General features: G+C 44.3%; 1 protein-coding gene across 3 annotated transcripts in view; it reads right to left on the bottom strand.

Annotated features, from left to right (window-relative positions):
- The window catches only part of SPIDR (scaffold protein involved in DNA repair), a 302,493-nt gene that overhangs the window by 24,854 nt on the left and 261,778 nt on the right, over positions 1 to 15,861 (bottom strand). For all 3 annotated transcript variants that reach the window (XM_016190741.2, XM_060198599.1, XM_060198594.1), the window contains 5 exons: positions 8,835 to 8,922; positions 7,490 to 7,630; positions 7,337 to 7,396; positions 2,083 to 2,293; positions 1,351 to 1,503 (listed from right to left, as the gene is read on the bottom strand). In XM_016190741.2, coding sequence (XP_016046227.2) covers positions 1,351 to 1,503; positions 2,083 to 2,293; positions 7,337 to 7,396; positions 7,490 to 7,630; positions 8,835 to 8,922 — 653 coding nt within the window. The remainder of the gene's footprint in view (positions 1 to 1,350; positions 1,504 to 2,082; positions 2,294 to 7,336; positions 7,397 to 7,489; positions 7,631 to 8,834; positions 8,923 to 15,861) is intronic.

Raw genomic sequence — 15,861 nt, 5'->3', positions numbered from 1 at the left:
CACCGGCCCCACATTTGTAACTTCTATGCCCTACACAGTGGAAGCCGGAACACATGTCTGTATCGCTCAGCACTGGTGTGAATGAAAACTGAGACTCAAGGAATAATGAATGCTTTAGTGTCCTAAATGCAGCTCTAGTTAAGCAAGTGCCTCAGTGTGCCAGGTCAGGGACAACATGTAGGTACCCCTGAAGATGGCTTCCATCAACTCAGGTACAGTGTGAGTGAAGGCCTAGGTTCAATCCCTGGTACTGCAATGGTGTCACTAGGAAGAACATTAAGGAAAGCTCCACAGAAAGGGCTCCTGCTCAGGAACATCAAACACACAAACTCTCTGTGTCAGAGCTGAGACTGCTCCCACCAGGCCAGCCTCTCCCCCAGACCTGCTTCCCTGATCTCTCACCTCTGTGACAGTCAGAGCCTTGGGGGCTGTCACAGGCCTGTCTGTGGCTGGCATCTTCTAAATTCACCACCTGACCTGTCAATACCCCTCTAAGTTCACTTACAGACTGACTTCTCTCTCATCACTTCTCCCCTGCCTCATGGCTGTGGACTGTGTCCAGAGCTGGTAGAGACAGAAACTGGGCCATGCAACTTATGAGGAGAGAAGGCAGCGGACTCTTCCGTGGGGCCTATCCACTTCGTGGCTGGGCTGTCCTTTTAGCCTTATCTAGGGTCACTCCCTCTACCTAGATCCTCCTTGCTTCCTCCCAGGCCACAGTGCATACCAGTTCCTTAGAGAGTCCTATTCTCTTCCTGACCTTACCCCTCACCTAACTATTCCCTCCTACTCCTTGGGTGTAGGCTCTAGGTGCCCAAGTCAGGGAGAGGCTCGCCACCAAGAATGCTGCAGTGCTCTGTCTGACTCAGGTGTTTCTTACGCAGACCGAAGTCTGAGAGGTGAGAATTGTGCCTGGACTCAGTCAGACACTCAGGAGACACTTGCTGGATGCATGAAGAGAAGTTATTAGAAAGTAATACATTTGGGAGTTGGGCAGTAGTGCAGCGGGTTAAGTGCACGTGGCACAAAGCGCAAGGACTGGCATAAGGATCCCGGTTCGAGCCCCCGGCTCCCCACCTGCAGGGGACTCGCTTCACAGGCGGTGAAGCAGGTCTACAGGTGTCTATCTTTCTCTCCCCCTCTCTACTCTATCTTCTCCTCCTCTCTCCATTTTTCTCTGTCCTACATAACAACAATGACACCAATAACAACAACAGCAACAACAATGAAAAACAAGGGCAACAAAAGGGAAAATAAATAAATGAATAAATATAAAAATATTTTATTAAAAAAGAAAGTAATACATTTAAAGAGACATGGAAACCATTCCTACCAAGATGAACTACCCACCTTGCACACTGCAGATGGAGTTGACCTGAGTGTTGGGTCCCAGCTCATCGAGCCTCGGGGAGCCGGTCAGTTCATAGGAGCCAGTCTGAGTGTCCATGCCAAGAAGGGGCTTCTGGAGCAAGAGCACAGTTCGTTCTGCACAAACAAGCCAACCTGCCAACAGAGACAGGGCAGATTACTAAGCACTGAAGGGCAATGCGAATTCTCCTGCCAACACGACAGTGTCCTTTGCCAGCCTCCTACAAGTTGAGTATGTCAAGGGGCACAGCTTCAGGGCCCCTCTCTATACACAAACAGTGCGTAAAGGAACCCTGTAGCTTCCTCCATGCAGATGCTCCCATGTGACCTTGAACTCAGTGTGCGCTCCACTGAGTGAGCTATCCCTGGGCCCTATGTTGGAGCTTTTTGTTTGTTTTAAAGGCAAAAGCTTGGGAGGACTGTTATACCTGTACAATGTGCTGCTAACAGATAGTTCCTCTCAAAGGACACCTCTCTCATAGGGCCTCTCAGTACATGAGGTGTTAGCTAGTCTGCTCAGGTACCCATGACAGAGGGCAGTGAAAGCTCAGGGTTGGTGGTGTGTTCCTGTTCCACTTCAGAAGCCGGCCCCACAGTGGCCTTTCTGAAGGGCCTGAAGATCTAAAGCAATACAGAGGCATCCAGAAGCCACAGAGATGTTCTGAGGCATCTACCAAGGCCACTGGGCTCAGAGTTGGCCTGGAGAAAGCATACCCTGGTCTCGCAGAGCGTCCCTGAAGAGGAAGTTGTGAGGGGCGGCCTCGGTGAGTGCCTCCTGTACGTCAGGGGCCAGCATACAGCCAGAGGTCACGCAGACTAGCATGGTGTGGGGGAGGCCTGCGTCATCCTCGCCTTGAGTTTGTAGAGTCACATCAGTCACTGTCAGCCAGATCTCCCTCTGCTCCAGAAGCAGCAATGAGCTCAGCTGCAGTTCAGAGACATGCATCAGACTATCAGCTCCAGAGTTCTGCTTACAATCCAAATCATTTTATAAAAATCAATAGTAATCTAAATTATTTTATTAATGTCAAGAGCTTTCGATGTTGTTTCAGCAGATATTTAAAAATGCAAAAGATCTGGCACTTGGTTGCCAGCTCCCACTGCCAGGGCTGTGCCCATGAGCCCTGACCTTGCACCATGTTCAAGGGCTCTGTTTGGGCAAGGCCCCCTGGCACAGCACACTTGTCCTCTGACCCACTCAGGGAGAAGTCACAATTTTTTATTTTATTTTTTTTGCCTCCAGGGTTATTGCTGGGGCTTCGTGCTTGCACTATGAATTCACTGCTCCTGGAGGCCATTTTTTCCCTTTTGTTGCCCTTGTTGTTTATCACTGTTGTTGCTATTATTGTTGTTGTTATTGCTGCCATTGTTGTTGGATAGGACAGAGAGAAATCAAGAGAGGAAGGGAAGACAGAGGGGGGGGGGGGAAGACAGACACCTGTAGACCTGCTTCACTGCTTGTGAAGCGACTCCCCTGAAGGTAGGGAGCTGGAAAACTCAAACCGGGATCCTTGGGCTTCACACCATAAGCACTTAACCTGCTGCGCTACCGCCTGGCCCTATTATTATTATTATTTTCCCCTCCAGGGTTATTGCTGGGCTCGGTGCCTGCACCATGAACCCACCGCTCCTGGAGACCATTTTTCCCCCTTTTGTTGCCCTTGTTGTTGTAGCCTCGTTGCGGTTATTATTATTGCCATCGTTGATGTTGTTCGCTGTTGAATAGGACAGAGAGAAATGGAGAGAGGAGGGGAAGACAGAGAGGGGGAGAGAAAGATAGACACCTGCAGACCTGCTTCACTGCCTGTGAAGCGACTCCCCTGCAGGTAGGGAGCCAGGGCTCGAACCGGGATCCTTACGCCGGTCCTTGCGCTTTGTGCCACATGCGCTTAACCCACTGCACCACCGCCCGACCCCCCCAATTATTATTTTTTAAACCAGGCACTGCTCAGCTCTGGCTAATGGTGGTGCCATGGGTTGAAGCCAAGACTTAGGAGCCTCAGGCATGAAAGTCTTTTTACATAACCACTATGCTGTCTCCCCAAACCACTCTTTTCCTTTTTATCTCTGTCCATTAACAGACAAAAGTTCATGACCAAGCTGTTCTTTTTTTAATAGAGTTTTTTTTAAATTTATTTATTTTTCCTTTTGTTGCCCTTGTTGCTTTTTATTGTTGTTGCAGTTATTGATGTTGTCATTGTTAGAACAGAGAGAAATGGAGAGAGGAGGGGAAGACAGTGAGGGGGAGAGACAGACAGATACTTGCAGACCTGCTTCACCGCTTGTGAAGCGACACCCCTGCAGGTGGGGAGCCGGGGGCTCGAACCGGGATCCTTACGCCGGTCCTTGTGCTTTGTGCCATGTGTGCTTAACCAGCTGTGCTACTGCCTGACTCCCCGATCAAGCTGTTCTATACTTAGTATATATACATGCTTTTCTCTGGCTAGATTTGAGTTTCCTAAGATTTAGGAATTTTTATGAATAGAATTTTATGTTACCTCCCCCCACTCCTCCCTGATAGACATTCATATGTTGAGTTCAAACCCCCGAAGTAATTGAAATGGAGAAGAAGAGAATTCCATGTTAAGGGGAGAGCCCTCATGATGGAACAAGTATTCTTATAAGAAAAAGATGGGTGAAAGGCTGGGAAGACAGTTCACCTGCATAGTCTGCTGCTTAGCCATGCTTTTGACCCAGGTTTGAGCTTAGCTTCCCTGCACTGGGGGAAACTTCAGTGCTGTGATGTCCTTCCCTCTCTTTCTTTTATCTTTGCCTCTCTGTCTCTATTTGAAAAAGATAGCAAAGAACACTGACGCTCCAGAGATGAGAAAACAGGCAAGTATGCAAACAAATTAGATGAAAAGGCAATGGGTGTATAAATATTGTTGGCTGTAAACCCCATCGATTTGATCTGATCTGGGACCCATATTCAGCTTAGGATCCTATGTGGCCTCTGCATGCCTGAAGATCCAAGCTCACATTCTGTGGTCATGAGTAGGAATGTTCCAAGCTGCCCAATATTAGGATCCATCTTCCTCAGGTGTAGCACAGAGTATGTTGTCCAGCCTCTCTTTGGAGGATGAACATTCTCTATTGTTGTTGATCCAAGTTGAGGGCAAGGTCCTATGGGGGCCCACAGAGGGGTCTGTTTTGTTGTTTCTGATAAAGATAACCAGTAACAATGGAGAGAGGGATCTATTTGAGGTCTAGGCCCATCATGTTTGTATGGGAATCTCTGGACTCCCCGAATAGGGCCCCAGCTGATCTCCCAGAGGGTTAAAGAATAGGAAAGCTATCAAGGGAGGGGAGGGGATACGGAATTCTGGTGGTGGGAAATGTGTGGAGTTGTACCCCTCTTATCCTATGGTTTTGTCAGTGTTTCCTTTTTATAAATAAAATAAAATAAGGCAATGGGGGAGAACTTACTGCTTTGTCTCTGTCCTCCACAATAAGATGTCTTTCTTTGAACCAAGAGAAGACTCTCACCAAGAACCTGACCACACAGACACTTTGATACCAGACTTCTATACTCTAGAACTGTGAGAATTAAATGCTTGCTGCTTAAGCTACTCTGCCAGTGGATTTTTTAATTTTTAACAGCAGCCCAAAATAATGAAGGCAGAAATACATCTTACTTGTCCTCAGACTTCATACAAGGTCCTGGTATAAGTTGGGTGTCAAAAATGTGTTGTGTCTGTAACAGCTTTTTATTTTTCTTTTATCATATGTATATTTTTAACCAGAGCACTTCTCAGCTTTGGCTATGTGCTGCAGGGAACTGAACCTGAAACTCTGGAGCTAGCCTCAGATATAAGAGTCTCTTTGCGTAAACATTACGCTATTTCTTCTACCCTATCATACATATATTTTTCTTCTTCATTATTTACCTATAAAAATGATTAAGTATATTTTCATGGTTGCTATCAGTACACTGTTTTTCTCCCTTGGCTAGGGTTTAGGATCATCAGCAGATGCAAGCAGAGACCAGATCTGGCTGGGAAGGCCCTGTGGCCTGTGGGACTAGGTGACAAGGATCTCGCTTGCTTCAGGCTCAGTTGGCACTGTGGCTGTGCTCAAGCTGCAAGCATCGTGACATGGAGTCTATGAGGCAGAACCAGTGACATTCACAGATAGGAGCTGGTTTCTCACAGTTGGATGAGGGAGTTCTAAATGTGAGAATGGAGACCCAAGACTCAAGACTCAATTCTGATTTTTTTTTTTTTTTAACCAATAAAGACTTAATTCTGTAGTGATGGTCTAGAGTTTGAGATACTGATGTCAAATCATGATTTTTAGATAGTTTAGAAGATTTTTTTTAGAAGCTTGCCTGCTCAGCTTCTCTTCTTTTCTTGAAGTTGCCTATGGAGCAGAAAGGAACTGCCATCATTGGACAGATGCTCTCTTGTGCGGGGCTGAGTCTGTTCAGTCTTACACCCAGTGCGTGACACAGTGATAGGCAGGCCGCCCCTGCACAGGGCATGTGCATGAGTGGATTCTTTTACATCTATTTTTAACTATATTATTTTTTTTTTCTTCACTGGAGCTTCATTGCTCCAGGCCCTGCCCTTCCTTTCCGTTCTGTTCCCTTCCCTTTCCTCCCTTCTTCATCCTTCCTTTCTCTTTCCCTTCCCTTCCCTTCCCTTCCCTTCCCTTTCTCCCTCCTTTTCTTCCTTTGTTCTTTTTGCACCAGGGTTATCACTGGGCTTTAATACCTGCATGGTGAATTCACAACTCCTGGTGGCCATCCCCCACACCCCCTTTATTTTTCATTTGATAGGACAGATAGAAATTGAGAGGGGAGGTGAAAATAGATAGAGAGAGAGAGAGAGAGAGAGAGAGAGAGAAAGAGAGAGAGAGAAAGAAAGAAAGAAAGAAAGAAAGAAAGAAAGAAAGAAAGACACCTGCAGACTTGCCTCACCACTCATGAAGTATCTTTCCCTGAAAATAGAGTTTAGGGACTTGAAGGCAGATCCTCAAGCATGGTAATGTGTGTGCTTAACCTGGTGTACCACCCAAATCCACCGAATCCACCCCCAGATAGAAAGGCAGAGACACAGATAGAGAGAAGGATACCACAGTACTAAAGCTTCTTTCAGTGTGGTGGGGGCCAGGCTTAAACCTGGGCCATGTTCTCCAAGTCAGCTATCTCATAATTGGTTTTTTTACCCTTCATTTAAAATTTATATTAGTGATTTAATAATGATTAACAAAATTGTAGGATCATAAGTGGATTTAAAAAATATTTTTCTGGGGAGTCGGGTGGTAGCACAGCGGGTTAAGCACATGTGGCACAAAGCGCAAGGACCAGCATAAGGATCCTGGTTTGAGCCCCTGGCTCCCTACCTGCAGGGGAGTCGCTTCACAGGCAGTGAAGCAGGTCTGCAGGTGCCTATCTTTCTCTCCCCTTCTCTGTCTTCCCCTCTTCTCTCCATTTCTCTCTGTCCTATCTAACAACTACGACATCAATTACAACAACAATAAAAAAAACAAGGGCAACAAAAGGGAAAATAGATAAATATAAAAAAGATTAAAAAATTTTTTTTTCTGGGGGGCGGTGGTACCGCAGTGGGTTAAGTGCACATGGCATGCAGTGCAAGGACTGGCATAAGGATCCCAGTTTAAGCCCCTGGCTCCCCACCTGCATACTTCACAAGAGGTGAAGCAGGTGACTATCTTTCTCTCCCTCTCTTTGTTTTTCCCATATCTCTTGATTTCTCTCTATCCTATCCAACAACAACAACAGAAATAATAATAATAATAACAAGGGCAACAAAAATGGGAAAAATGGCCTCTAGGAGCAGTGGATTTGTAGTGCAGGTACTGAACCCTAATAATAACGCTGGAGGCAAAAAAACAATTTTTTCTATTTCGGTACTCGACTAATTTCTAAGAAAGATGATCCTTTAATCCATTTTCTATGCTATAACCTTTGGAGAAGAGAAAGGGAGGGACCAGGTGAGACTTTTACCTGTGGTCTTTGATAAATTACTTGGGCATAGAAACAGCAGCGGGTGCCCGGATGAACAGTCTGAAAAGGCATGGAGACAGATTAGCAACTGCATATGAAATACATGGATACGGCAAAGGTAGCTGAAGACATTTTTGGAAACAGAAACATTACCTGGAGGACATCCCTTAAGGAGCGAGTTACTGGAGGCTGGTAAAACTTGGAAATGGGGTCTTCAGTGACATCAATTCGTCCCAGATCTGGGTGAGTAGTGAGGATGTAGCAGAAGCTGGGAGGAGGCAAGTGAGTGTTTTCCTGTTTAAAATGAAAGCAGAGGATGGGTGGTGGCTCATCCGGTTGAGAGCATACATACATGTTACCATGTACAAGGACCTAGGTTCAAGTCCCCGGTCCTTCACTTGCAGGGGAAAGCTTCATGAGTAGTGAAGCAGGTCTTTCTCTCTCTCCCTATCTCCCCCTTCCCTCTTGATTCCTCTGTCTCTATGCAATAAATAATAAATAAAATATTTTAAAAATAAATAAAGTGGGGAGTTGGGTGGTAGCGCAGTGGGTTAAGCTCATATGGCACGAAGCGCAAGGACCGGTATGAGGATCCCGATTCGAGCCCCCGGCTCCCCACCTGGAGGGGAGTCACTTTGTAAGAAGTGAAGGAGGTCTGAAGGTGTCTATCTTTCTCACCCCCTCTCTGTCTTCCCCTCCTCTCTCCATTTCTCTCTGTCTTATCTAACAATGATGACATCAATAACAATAATAACTACAACAATAAGAAAAAAAAGAAATGGATCTTGTTACTTTCTATTGATCACTGAGACCAAGTGCAAGATCTTTTGTACTTTTAAGTGTACTACTAATTCAATATTTCATTTTAAGACTGTATTATTCAGAGTAGAACATACATTCTATGAAACCATGTCCTCTAACATAAGCTGGAAATGGACATTGGAAGCTTCTTTCTCTTGAATCATCAACAATGGGAACTTGGGACACTATTGTCAGATCCAGCACAGTGTGGAGCCATCACCCAGCTGCTCCACATCAGGGTGGTTGGCTTTGGGAGTACTGGCCCCAGTCCCAGGCAGCCTGCTGTCCAGCTTCAAGATGGAGAGGAAGGGACACAGCAGTCAGGGAACTCCTGACTCATCTGGTGGTTGTATGAACTCCATGGATTTATTCAGTGGGTGGTTAAGAGTTTCTGCTCTAATGTAACTGAGTGGTGGTTCCGCTCAGGATGAGAGGAGGTGGGAAAAACGCCTTGTATCTTGCTTTGCAAGGACCGACTATTTCTATGGCTCCTGGTAACTATGGTATAGAAGCACCACCCTTCTTTAAGCTCAAAAAGAGCACAGGCAGCTGGAGGTGAGGAGTGGGGGTGCTGCTGCTGGGGGGTCTGGACCTTGAGGTGAGTCCGGACGTAGGATGTACACTGTGGGCTAGTACCTGGATTGACACCTAGTACAAAGGAGGTGGTGACAGGGCAGCTTTCAGAAGCAGGGCTCACCTCTCCACAGACCAGGTAGGGGCCAGGAGCTCTCAAGGGCTCTGCTGGAGGCCACAGGGAGTCAATCAAGCTGAAGAGTCCGGCTGTCCTGGAGGGAGAACAGGAGTTGTCCAAGGTGCTCACCACCAAACAGGACTGAGCACCTACCAGTGAGCAGGCAGGTGAAGACAGAGAGCAGACATCACCCAAGGTCCAAGAGTGATGCTTCACACAGGGCCACAGAGACATACAGACAGACCTTCACATCTGACTGCATGAGAACAGAAGGGAAATTATTCATTATATCACGACTCATCTGCACAGTCCAGTCTGACATAGCCACTGAAATGGCTACATAGGGACTATATGAGGACTGGAAAGAAGATCATACCACCTGGCTATTAATTAAATTAATTTATTTTTTACCTTCAGGGTTATCACTGGGGCTCAGTGCCAGCACTATGAATCCACTGCTCCTGGAGGTCTTTTTCCCCTCATTTTTATTCGATAGGACAGAGAGAAATTGAAAGAGGAGGGGAAGACAGAGAGGGGGAAGAAAAAGATAGACATTTGCAGACCTGTTTTACCACTTCTGAAGTGAGCCACTTGCAGGTAGGGAGCTGGGGGCTCAAAATGGGATCCCTACATAGGTCCTTTCGCTTTATATTATGTGTGCTTAACCCACTACACTACTGCCCAGCCTTCAGTTGTTCACATTTTTAAAATCTTGATGCCGGGGGCCTGGCAGTGGCCACCAAGTTAAGTACGAAATACAAGGATCCTGGTTCAAACCCCCGACTCCCCACCTGCAGGTCACTTCACAAGTGGTGAGGCAGGTCTGCAGTTGTCCATCTTCCCCATCCCTCTCAATTTTTGTCTGTCCTACCCAATAAAGTGGAAAAAATGGCCGCCAGGAGCAGTGGATTAGTAGTGCTGCCACTGAGCCCCAGTGATAATGCTGGAGGCAAAAAACAAAAACAAAACAACCAAAAACCAAAAAACAAAAAACAAACTTGATGCCTTCCTTAATAATTAACTAAAAGGGGCTGAGTGGTGGTATAATTGGTAGAGCACACATGCTACAGTGTGCAAGGACCTGGGTTCAAGCCCCAGCCCCCCCACCTGTAGTGGGAAAGCTTCTTGATTAATGAAGCAATGCTGTAGGTGTCTCTCTCCCTTCCTCTCTTTACCCCCTCCCTCTCAATTTCTATCTCTCTCTCTAAAAAAAGTAGGATCTATCTTTCTTAAAAATAATAACTAAAGGGAGTCAGGCAGTAGCTCAGCGGGTTAAGCACACATGGCGCAAGGTGCAAGGACTGGAGTAAGAATCCCGGTTGAGCCTCTGGTTCCCCACCTGCAGGGGAGTCCCTTCACAGGAGGTGAAGGAGGTCTGCAGGTGTCTTTCTCTCCCCCCTCTCCATTTCTCTTCTGTCCTATCCAACAATGATGACATCAATAACAACAACAATAATAACTACAACAACACTAAAAAACAACAAGGGCAACAAAAGGAAAAATAAATATTGTAAAAAGTTTAAAATAATAATAATAATTAACAAAGAAAAACTAAGATCTTGGAAGTAAAGGTCTTAGCATCATACTAGAAAAGGCACCAAATATATTCACACTCTTTTGGCTCCTGGCTCAGATCACAAGGGGGACCCTGTCATGCAGCAGAGACCTACAGAGACACCAAGGCCAATGTCATTACTATGAATGTTTGGGGTCTGGGTCAATTTCAAGAAAATAAACAAAAGGCAAGGACAAAATGAGCTGAGGAGGGAAGCTGTGGAGGCCAGCCTGTTGGCCAAGGGCTCATCAAATGTCATTCTCAGGAGGCTCTCCAGGAATATCCTGTCACAGCTGCTCACCATGCACTCAGTATTTTTTGTTTCTGAGTCTCTTTCTCTTCTTTTAACTTTTATTCAGTATTATTTGTGTGTGTGGAATGCAGGCCTTGCACATACATGAGTTCACTGCTCTGGTTCATTTTTTAATCTCTCTCACTCACACACAGACACACAGACACACAGACACACACACACACACACACACACACCTTAGTAGCCATTTCTCCTCCTCCTCCTTCATCTTATTCTTCCTCCTCCTCTTTTTTTTTTTTTCTATTTCTATTAGTACAGAAATTGAGACAGGAGGGGAAGATAGAGGGAGAGAGAAAGACACCTACAGACAGATCTGCTTCACTATTCATGAAGTGTCTCCCAATGCAGGTGGGGTATGTGGGCTCAAACCTAGATCCTTGCACATGGTAATGAGTCCGCTAAACCAAGGGCACCACTGCCCAGCCCCCTCTAACTCTGATTTCTACATGCCGTCAAACCCCACAAAGGTGACTGAAGCTTTAGCCCTCCAAGCTCTCCTCAAAAATAGGGAGAGACTAGTTCCCAGCTGTTGGACTTTAAGGTGTAGAAAAAAACACATGTTCAGAACATACAGGGGTTTCTCTGCCCAGAATAAGTACTAATAACTTGTTGGCCATCTGATATTCTCATACTTATTCAGGTCATTATTTGTTTAGTCTATTTTGTTGCTGTTTTTGCTCTCAAAGTTCACAGATGATGGATTTTGCTCTGGAGTCACTTTGTGAAGAAACAGTAAAACTAAGAGCATGATAACAAAAAGGAGTGTAAAATAACTTCTCTTCTTTGTACAGAACAGGAAGATAAACACTGTTGTCCACATATTAACAGAGATTACCAACTTCCCTACATGTGTGGAGTGCCATAATACCCCATGGAGATAGGGCTGTGTGGCAGGCTGGGGTTGCTGTGTGTAATATATCGCTGGCTTAACAGATACATTTGAGCATAGACTTCAAAAAACACTGTGATAAAAACACCCAGGCCAAGAGAGAGCTCAGCTGGAAGGACATGCATCTTATCAAGTGAGGAGCCCCAGGTTTGAGTTCTAGCCCCACATAGGAGCACCAAGACAGCCTCCAGGGGAAGCGTGATGGATGGTGAAGTAATGCTCTGGTATCTCTCCTCTGTTTGTGTCTATGTCAAAAACTAATGAAAGAAATCAACCTGGGAGTGGTAGAATTCTTTATATGTAAGGCCCTGGCAGCATGAAATCAAAAGTAATACTTGTAAAACAAGTATTGAATTTTTTTCAATTAATCACCATGAAACTCTTTTCGGTGTAGTCACTATTAATATTCCAAGGACTGAGTCTTCCCTTGTGAAAGGCTACGTACGTATATTATGGGTACAACACAGAAAAGTTATATTTGAATTTAATAGTGTTTGCTTATTTAGAAGATGCTAATGACTAATTTTTATTTTTAGCTATAGCCAGATACTCTGAGCTATTATCTAAAATTCAGACTCATGTGAAGAACAGGCAAAGACAAGAAGAAGCTGGAAGCCAGTGCCACCATATATGGAAGATGCCAGCACATGGGCACATGGGGATACCAGGGACAGTCCAGGAGACTCTCAGTAAACTCTAGAACTCTGAGCGCAGCACTATTTATTTATTTATTTATTTATTTGCAATACTGATAATGAACCCATGGTCTTATGCATATGCGATGTCACCACTGAATGGCCTCTCAGGGACAATTTCTTTTTCTCTCAGGTAGTTGATTTTAATTTTTATTTATTATTAGTGATTTAATATTGATTTACAAAATTATAAGATAATAGGGGGCATAATTCCATAACATTCTCACCACCAGAGTTCTTTATCCTAGGATAATTTTTTAAAAATAAAATTGTCTTTCATTTCAGAGAGAGAGAGAGAGAGAGAAAAGAAAAGGGAGGAAGACAAACACAGAGAGAAGAAGCACCACAGGATTACTATCTTGCCACTCAAGGAGCTCTCCCAGGTGTGATCCACAGTGCTCCTGTGTGGTACCTAGGCTCACACCCAGGGTATGTACATGGCACGGTGTATATCTCTACTGGGTATGGTATCTCCTGGCCCCACAAAACTAACTTTCTTCCTTCCTCCCTTTTGTCTGCCACCACTGCTGGGTCTCTATGTCTCCATAACAAATCCCTTACTTCTGGTTGCCTTTTTTTTTTTTGAGACAGAGAGAAATGGGGTGGAGGGATAAAGGGAGAGAGAAAGAGATATAGCTGGTAGCACTGCTTCACTGCTCATGAAAATTCCCCCTGCAGGTGAGGACTGGGGACTTATACCCAGGTCCTTGCACCTAGTGATATCTGCACTGTACTGGATATGTCACTGCCCAACCCCTCACAAAGCTTTCCTAAAGTTACATTTCAGGAAACTGAACAACTTCTGAAGCTCTATCTTTTCTTTCTTTCTTTCTTTTTTTTTTCCTCTAGGGAGTTGGTGCCTACCCTACAGACCCACTGCCCCGTGGCCATTTTTTCCATTTTTTTTTTTTTTGGATAGGATAGAGAGAGAAATTGAGAGGAGAGAGGAAGAGAAAGACACTTGCAGGCCTGCTTCAGAGCTATTGAAGAGACCCGTACAGATGGGGAGTTGGGGACTCAAACCGGGATCCTTGCACAGGTCTTTGTGCTTCGTATAATGTGTGCTTAACCCGCTGTGCCATTGCCCAGATCCCCTGAAGCCGTATCTTTACAGCAATACATGTACTTTTAAAATGGAAAGATAACAAAATATTTGCCGATACTATAATTATACTTACAAAACTAAACACAATTATAATTTTATGGGATGCATGGTTTATCAAAATAAAAAGCTGTATTTATCATGAAAATTGAACACTTAATTTTTTTAATGTAGTATTGGGTGTCATGCAAACTCAATACCATTGCTCAGACATTTTTTACTTCTTTTAATATTTTATTTATTTACCTTAAAGAAAGAGAGATACAGAGACAGGCAGATCAGAGTACTGATCAGCTCTGGCTTATGGTGGTGCTGGAAATTGAACCTGGGATCTCAGAGTAGCAGGCATGAGAGTCTTTTGTTTAACTACTATGCTGTCTACATACTCGAAATTTTCTTTTTTTTATTTATTTTTACTTTATTAGAGGAGGAGTTAATGGATCAAAGTACAATTGTTGACACATGAATACATCTTCTCATCTCCCTGTTATAGGTGTTTCACTCAGACATTTTCTTCATTTTTTTAGAGAGGAGAGAGGGAGATGTAAAGAGAAAGAGGAAAGACACTACAGCACCACTCCACCATCCCCCCCCCCCGGTGCTGTCCATGGTGCTCCCATGTGGTGCTGAGATTGGAATGCAGGGCCTCACATGTGGCATGGTGCATAATCTACAGGTACTAATTATTAATGAGACAGAGTGAGAAAGAGAGAACCAGAGCATTACTCTGGGATAGATAGTGCTGGGGACTAAACTCAGGGATTGCACTCAGGACCTCATGCTTGAGAATCTTGTGGGATTCTAACATTTGTCTTCTACCTTTAAACAGCTATGCTGCAGAAAACTCTGGGAGGACATTAGGAAGAATAGATACAGGGTGGGGGAAACAGCATGATGGTTATGCAAAAGACTTCCATACCTGAGGCTGAGAAGTCCCAGGTTCAATACCAGAGCTCATCAGGGCGCTGGTATGATGATGATGATGATGATGATGATGATGATGCTAATAATAATAATAATAATAATGAGTCCCAGGTTCAATACCAGAGCTTATTAGGGCTCTGGTATTATAAAAAAATAATTAAAAAGGGGGGGAGAACAACACACAAAGAAGACACAAAGAGAGTGTGAGGGCCCTGCAGACAGAATATCTTGGAAATGCTCATGAAGAAAGAGGATAAGGCTGACACAGAAAGGTCAAATCTGGGGGTCAAGTAGTGGTGCATCTGGTTAAGTGCACATATTACAGAGCAGAAGGACCCAGGTTCAAACCCCTGTTCCCCACCCGCAGGAGGAAAGCTTCACAAGTGGTAAAGCAGGGCTACAGATGTCCCTCTGTCTCTTTCCTTCTCTCCATCTCCTTTTCCCTCTCAATTTCTCTGTGTCTCTATCAAATGATAAGTAAATAAGAATATATTTTAAAAGACTTATTAAAAGTAAACAAGAAAAGGTCAAATCTACATTGTCATCTCCCTTCAGTTTCTTTCATTTCTTCTCATTCTCTTGCCTTTCTTTCTCAAGATTGGACCAGGACTACAAAAACTATAGACCAGGAATGCTAGAGTAAAAAGATCTACCTGCTGCTACCTCTGACTACCTGGTTTTGCCAACTGGAGCAACCGTTTTAGTGGGAGACAATGTGGCAGACAATGACTAAGAGATTCTAACCTTTCTCTTACTGTGTAATTATTTGCTAGGGCTGGGAAGGAAACACATCCAAATACTTTTTCAGTTGTCCACATAATCTTAAGGACAAATAATGAAAAAAGATATCTTTTCCTCATGAAATATGTTCATATATATATATATATATATATATATATATATATATATATATATAATTGCCATAACTTCTCTGTTAGAAGGCTTTTTGTGGATGGCTTCCTAATAACACCTTAAAATTTAAAGATGAACTTTCCTATTGGGAAAGGTAGTTAAATTTGGAAATGACTTTTCTGCAGAAAAGTTAACAAAGTTAACACGTCTAGGATACAAATTGCCACCACAGAACAAACTACTGGTACAGTCACTCTTGGACCAGAGTGCACACTTGTAACCAACAACTCCTATAAGGCATGGGATAAGAGATTTCTTTCCATGTTGGGAGATAGCTCACTCAGGAGGGTGTGTGTCTTACCATGCACATGGCCCAGGTTCAAGGACCATCACCCCATGAGAGTGCCAAGGTGTCTCTCCCTTCCTGTATCTCTGTTGATCTCATTCTCTCAGGAAAAATAATGAAAAGTTTGGTCTGGGCATAGTGCATGCACATGACCCTAGCACTGCAAAAAAAAAAAATCCTTCAAGATGAACGTCAACTCTTTCATCCTAACATCAGGGTCACCCTTAAGTGACATGAATCACAGAAGTGGAGGAGGGCTGGCAAGATAGCTCACCTGGGAGTATGCTGGCTTTGTTGTGTGTGTGTGTGACCCAGGCTCAAGCCCAGCCCCCACTGTACTAGTGGTACTACTTTTCT

Source organism: Erinaceus europaeus, chromosome 1 (genome assembly GCF_950295315.1).
Source record: "Erinaceus europaeus chromosome 1, mEriEur2.1, whole genome shotgun sequence".
Taxonomy (NCBI): domain Eukaryota; kingdom Metazoa; phylum Chordata; class Mammalia; order Eulipotyphla; family Erinaceidae; genus Erinaceus; species Erinaceus europaeus.
This window is presented reverse-complemented; position numbering and strand designations above follow the sequence as displayed.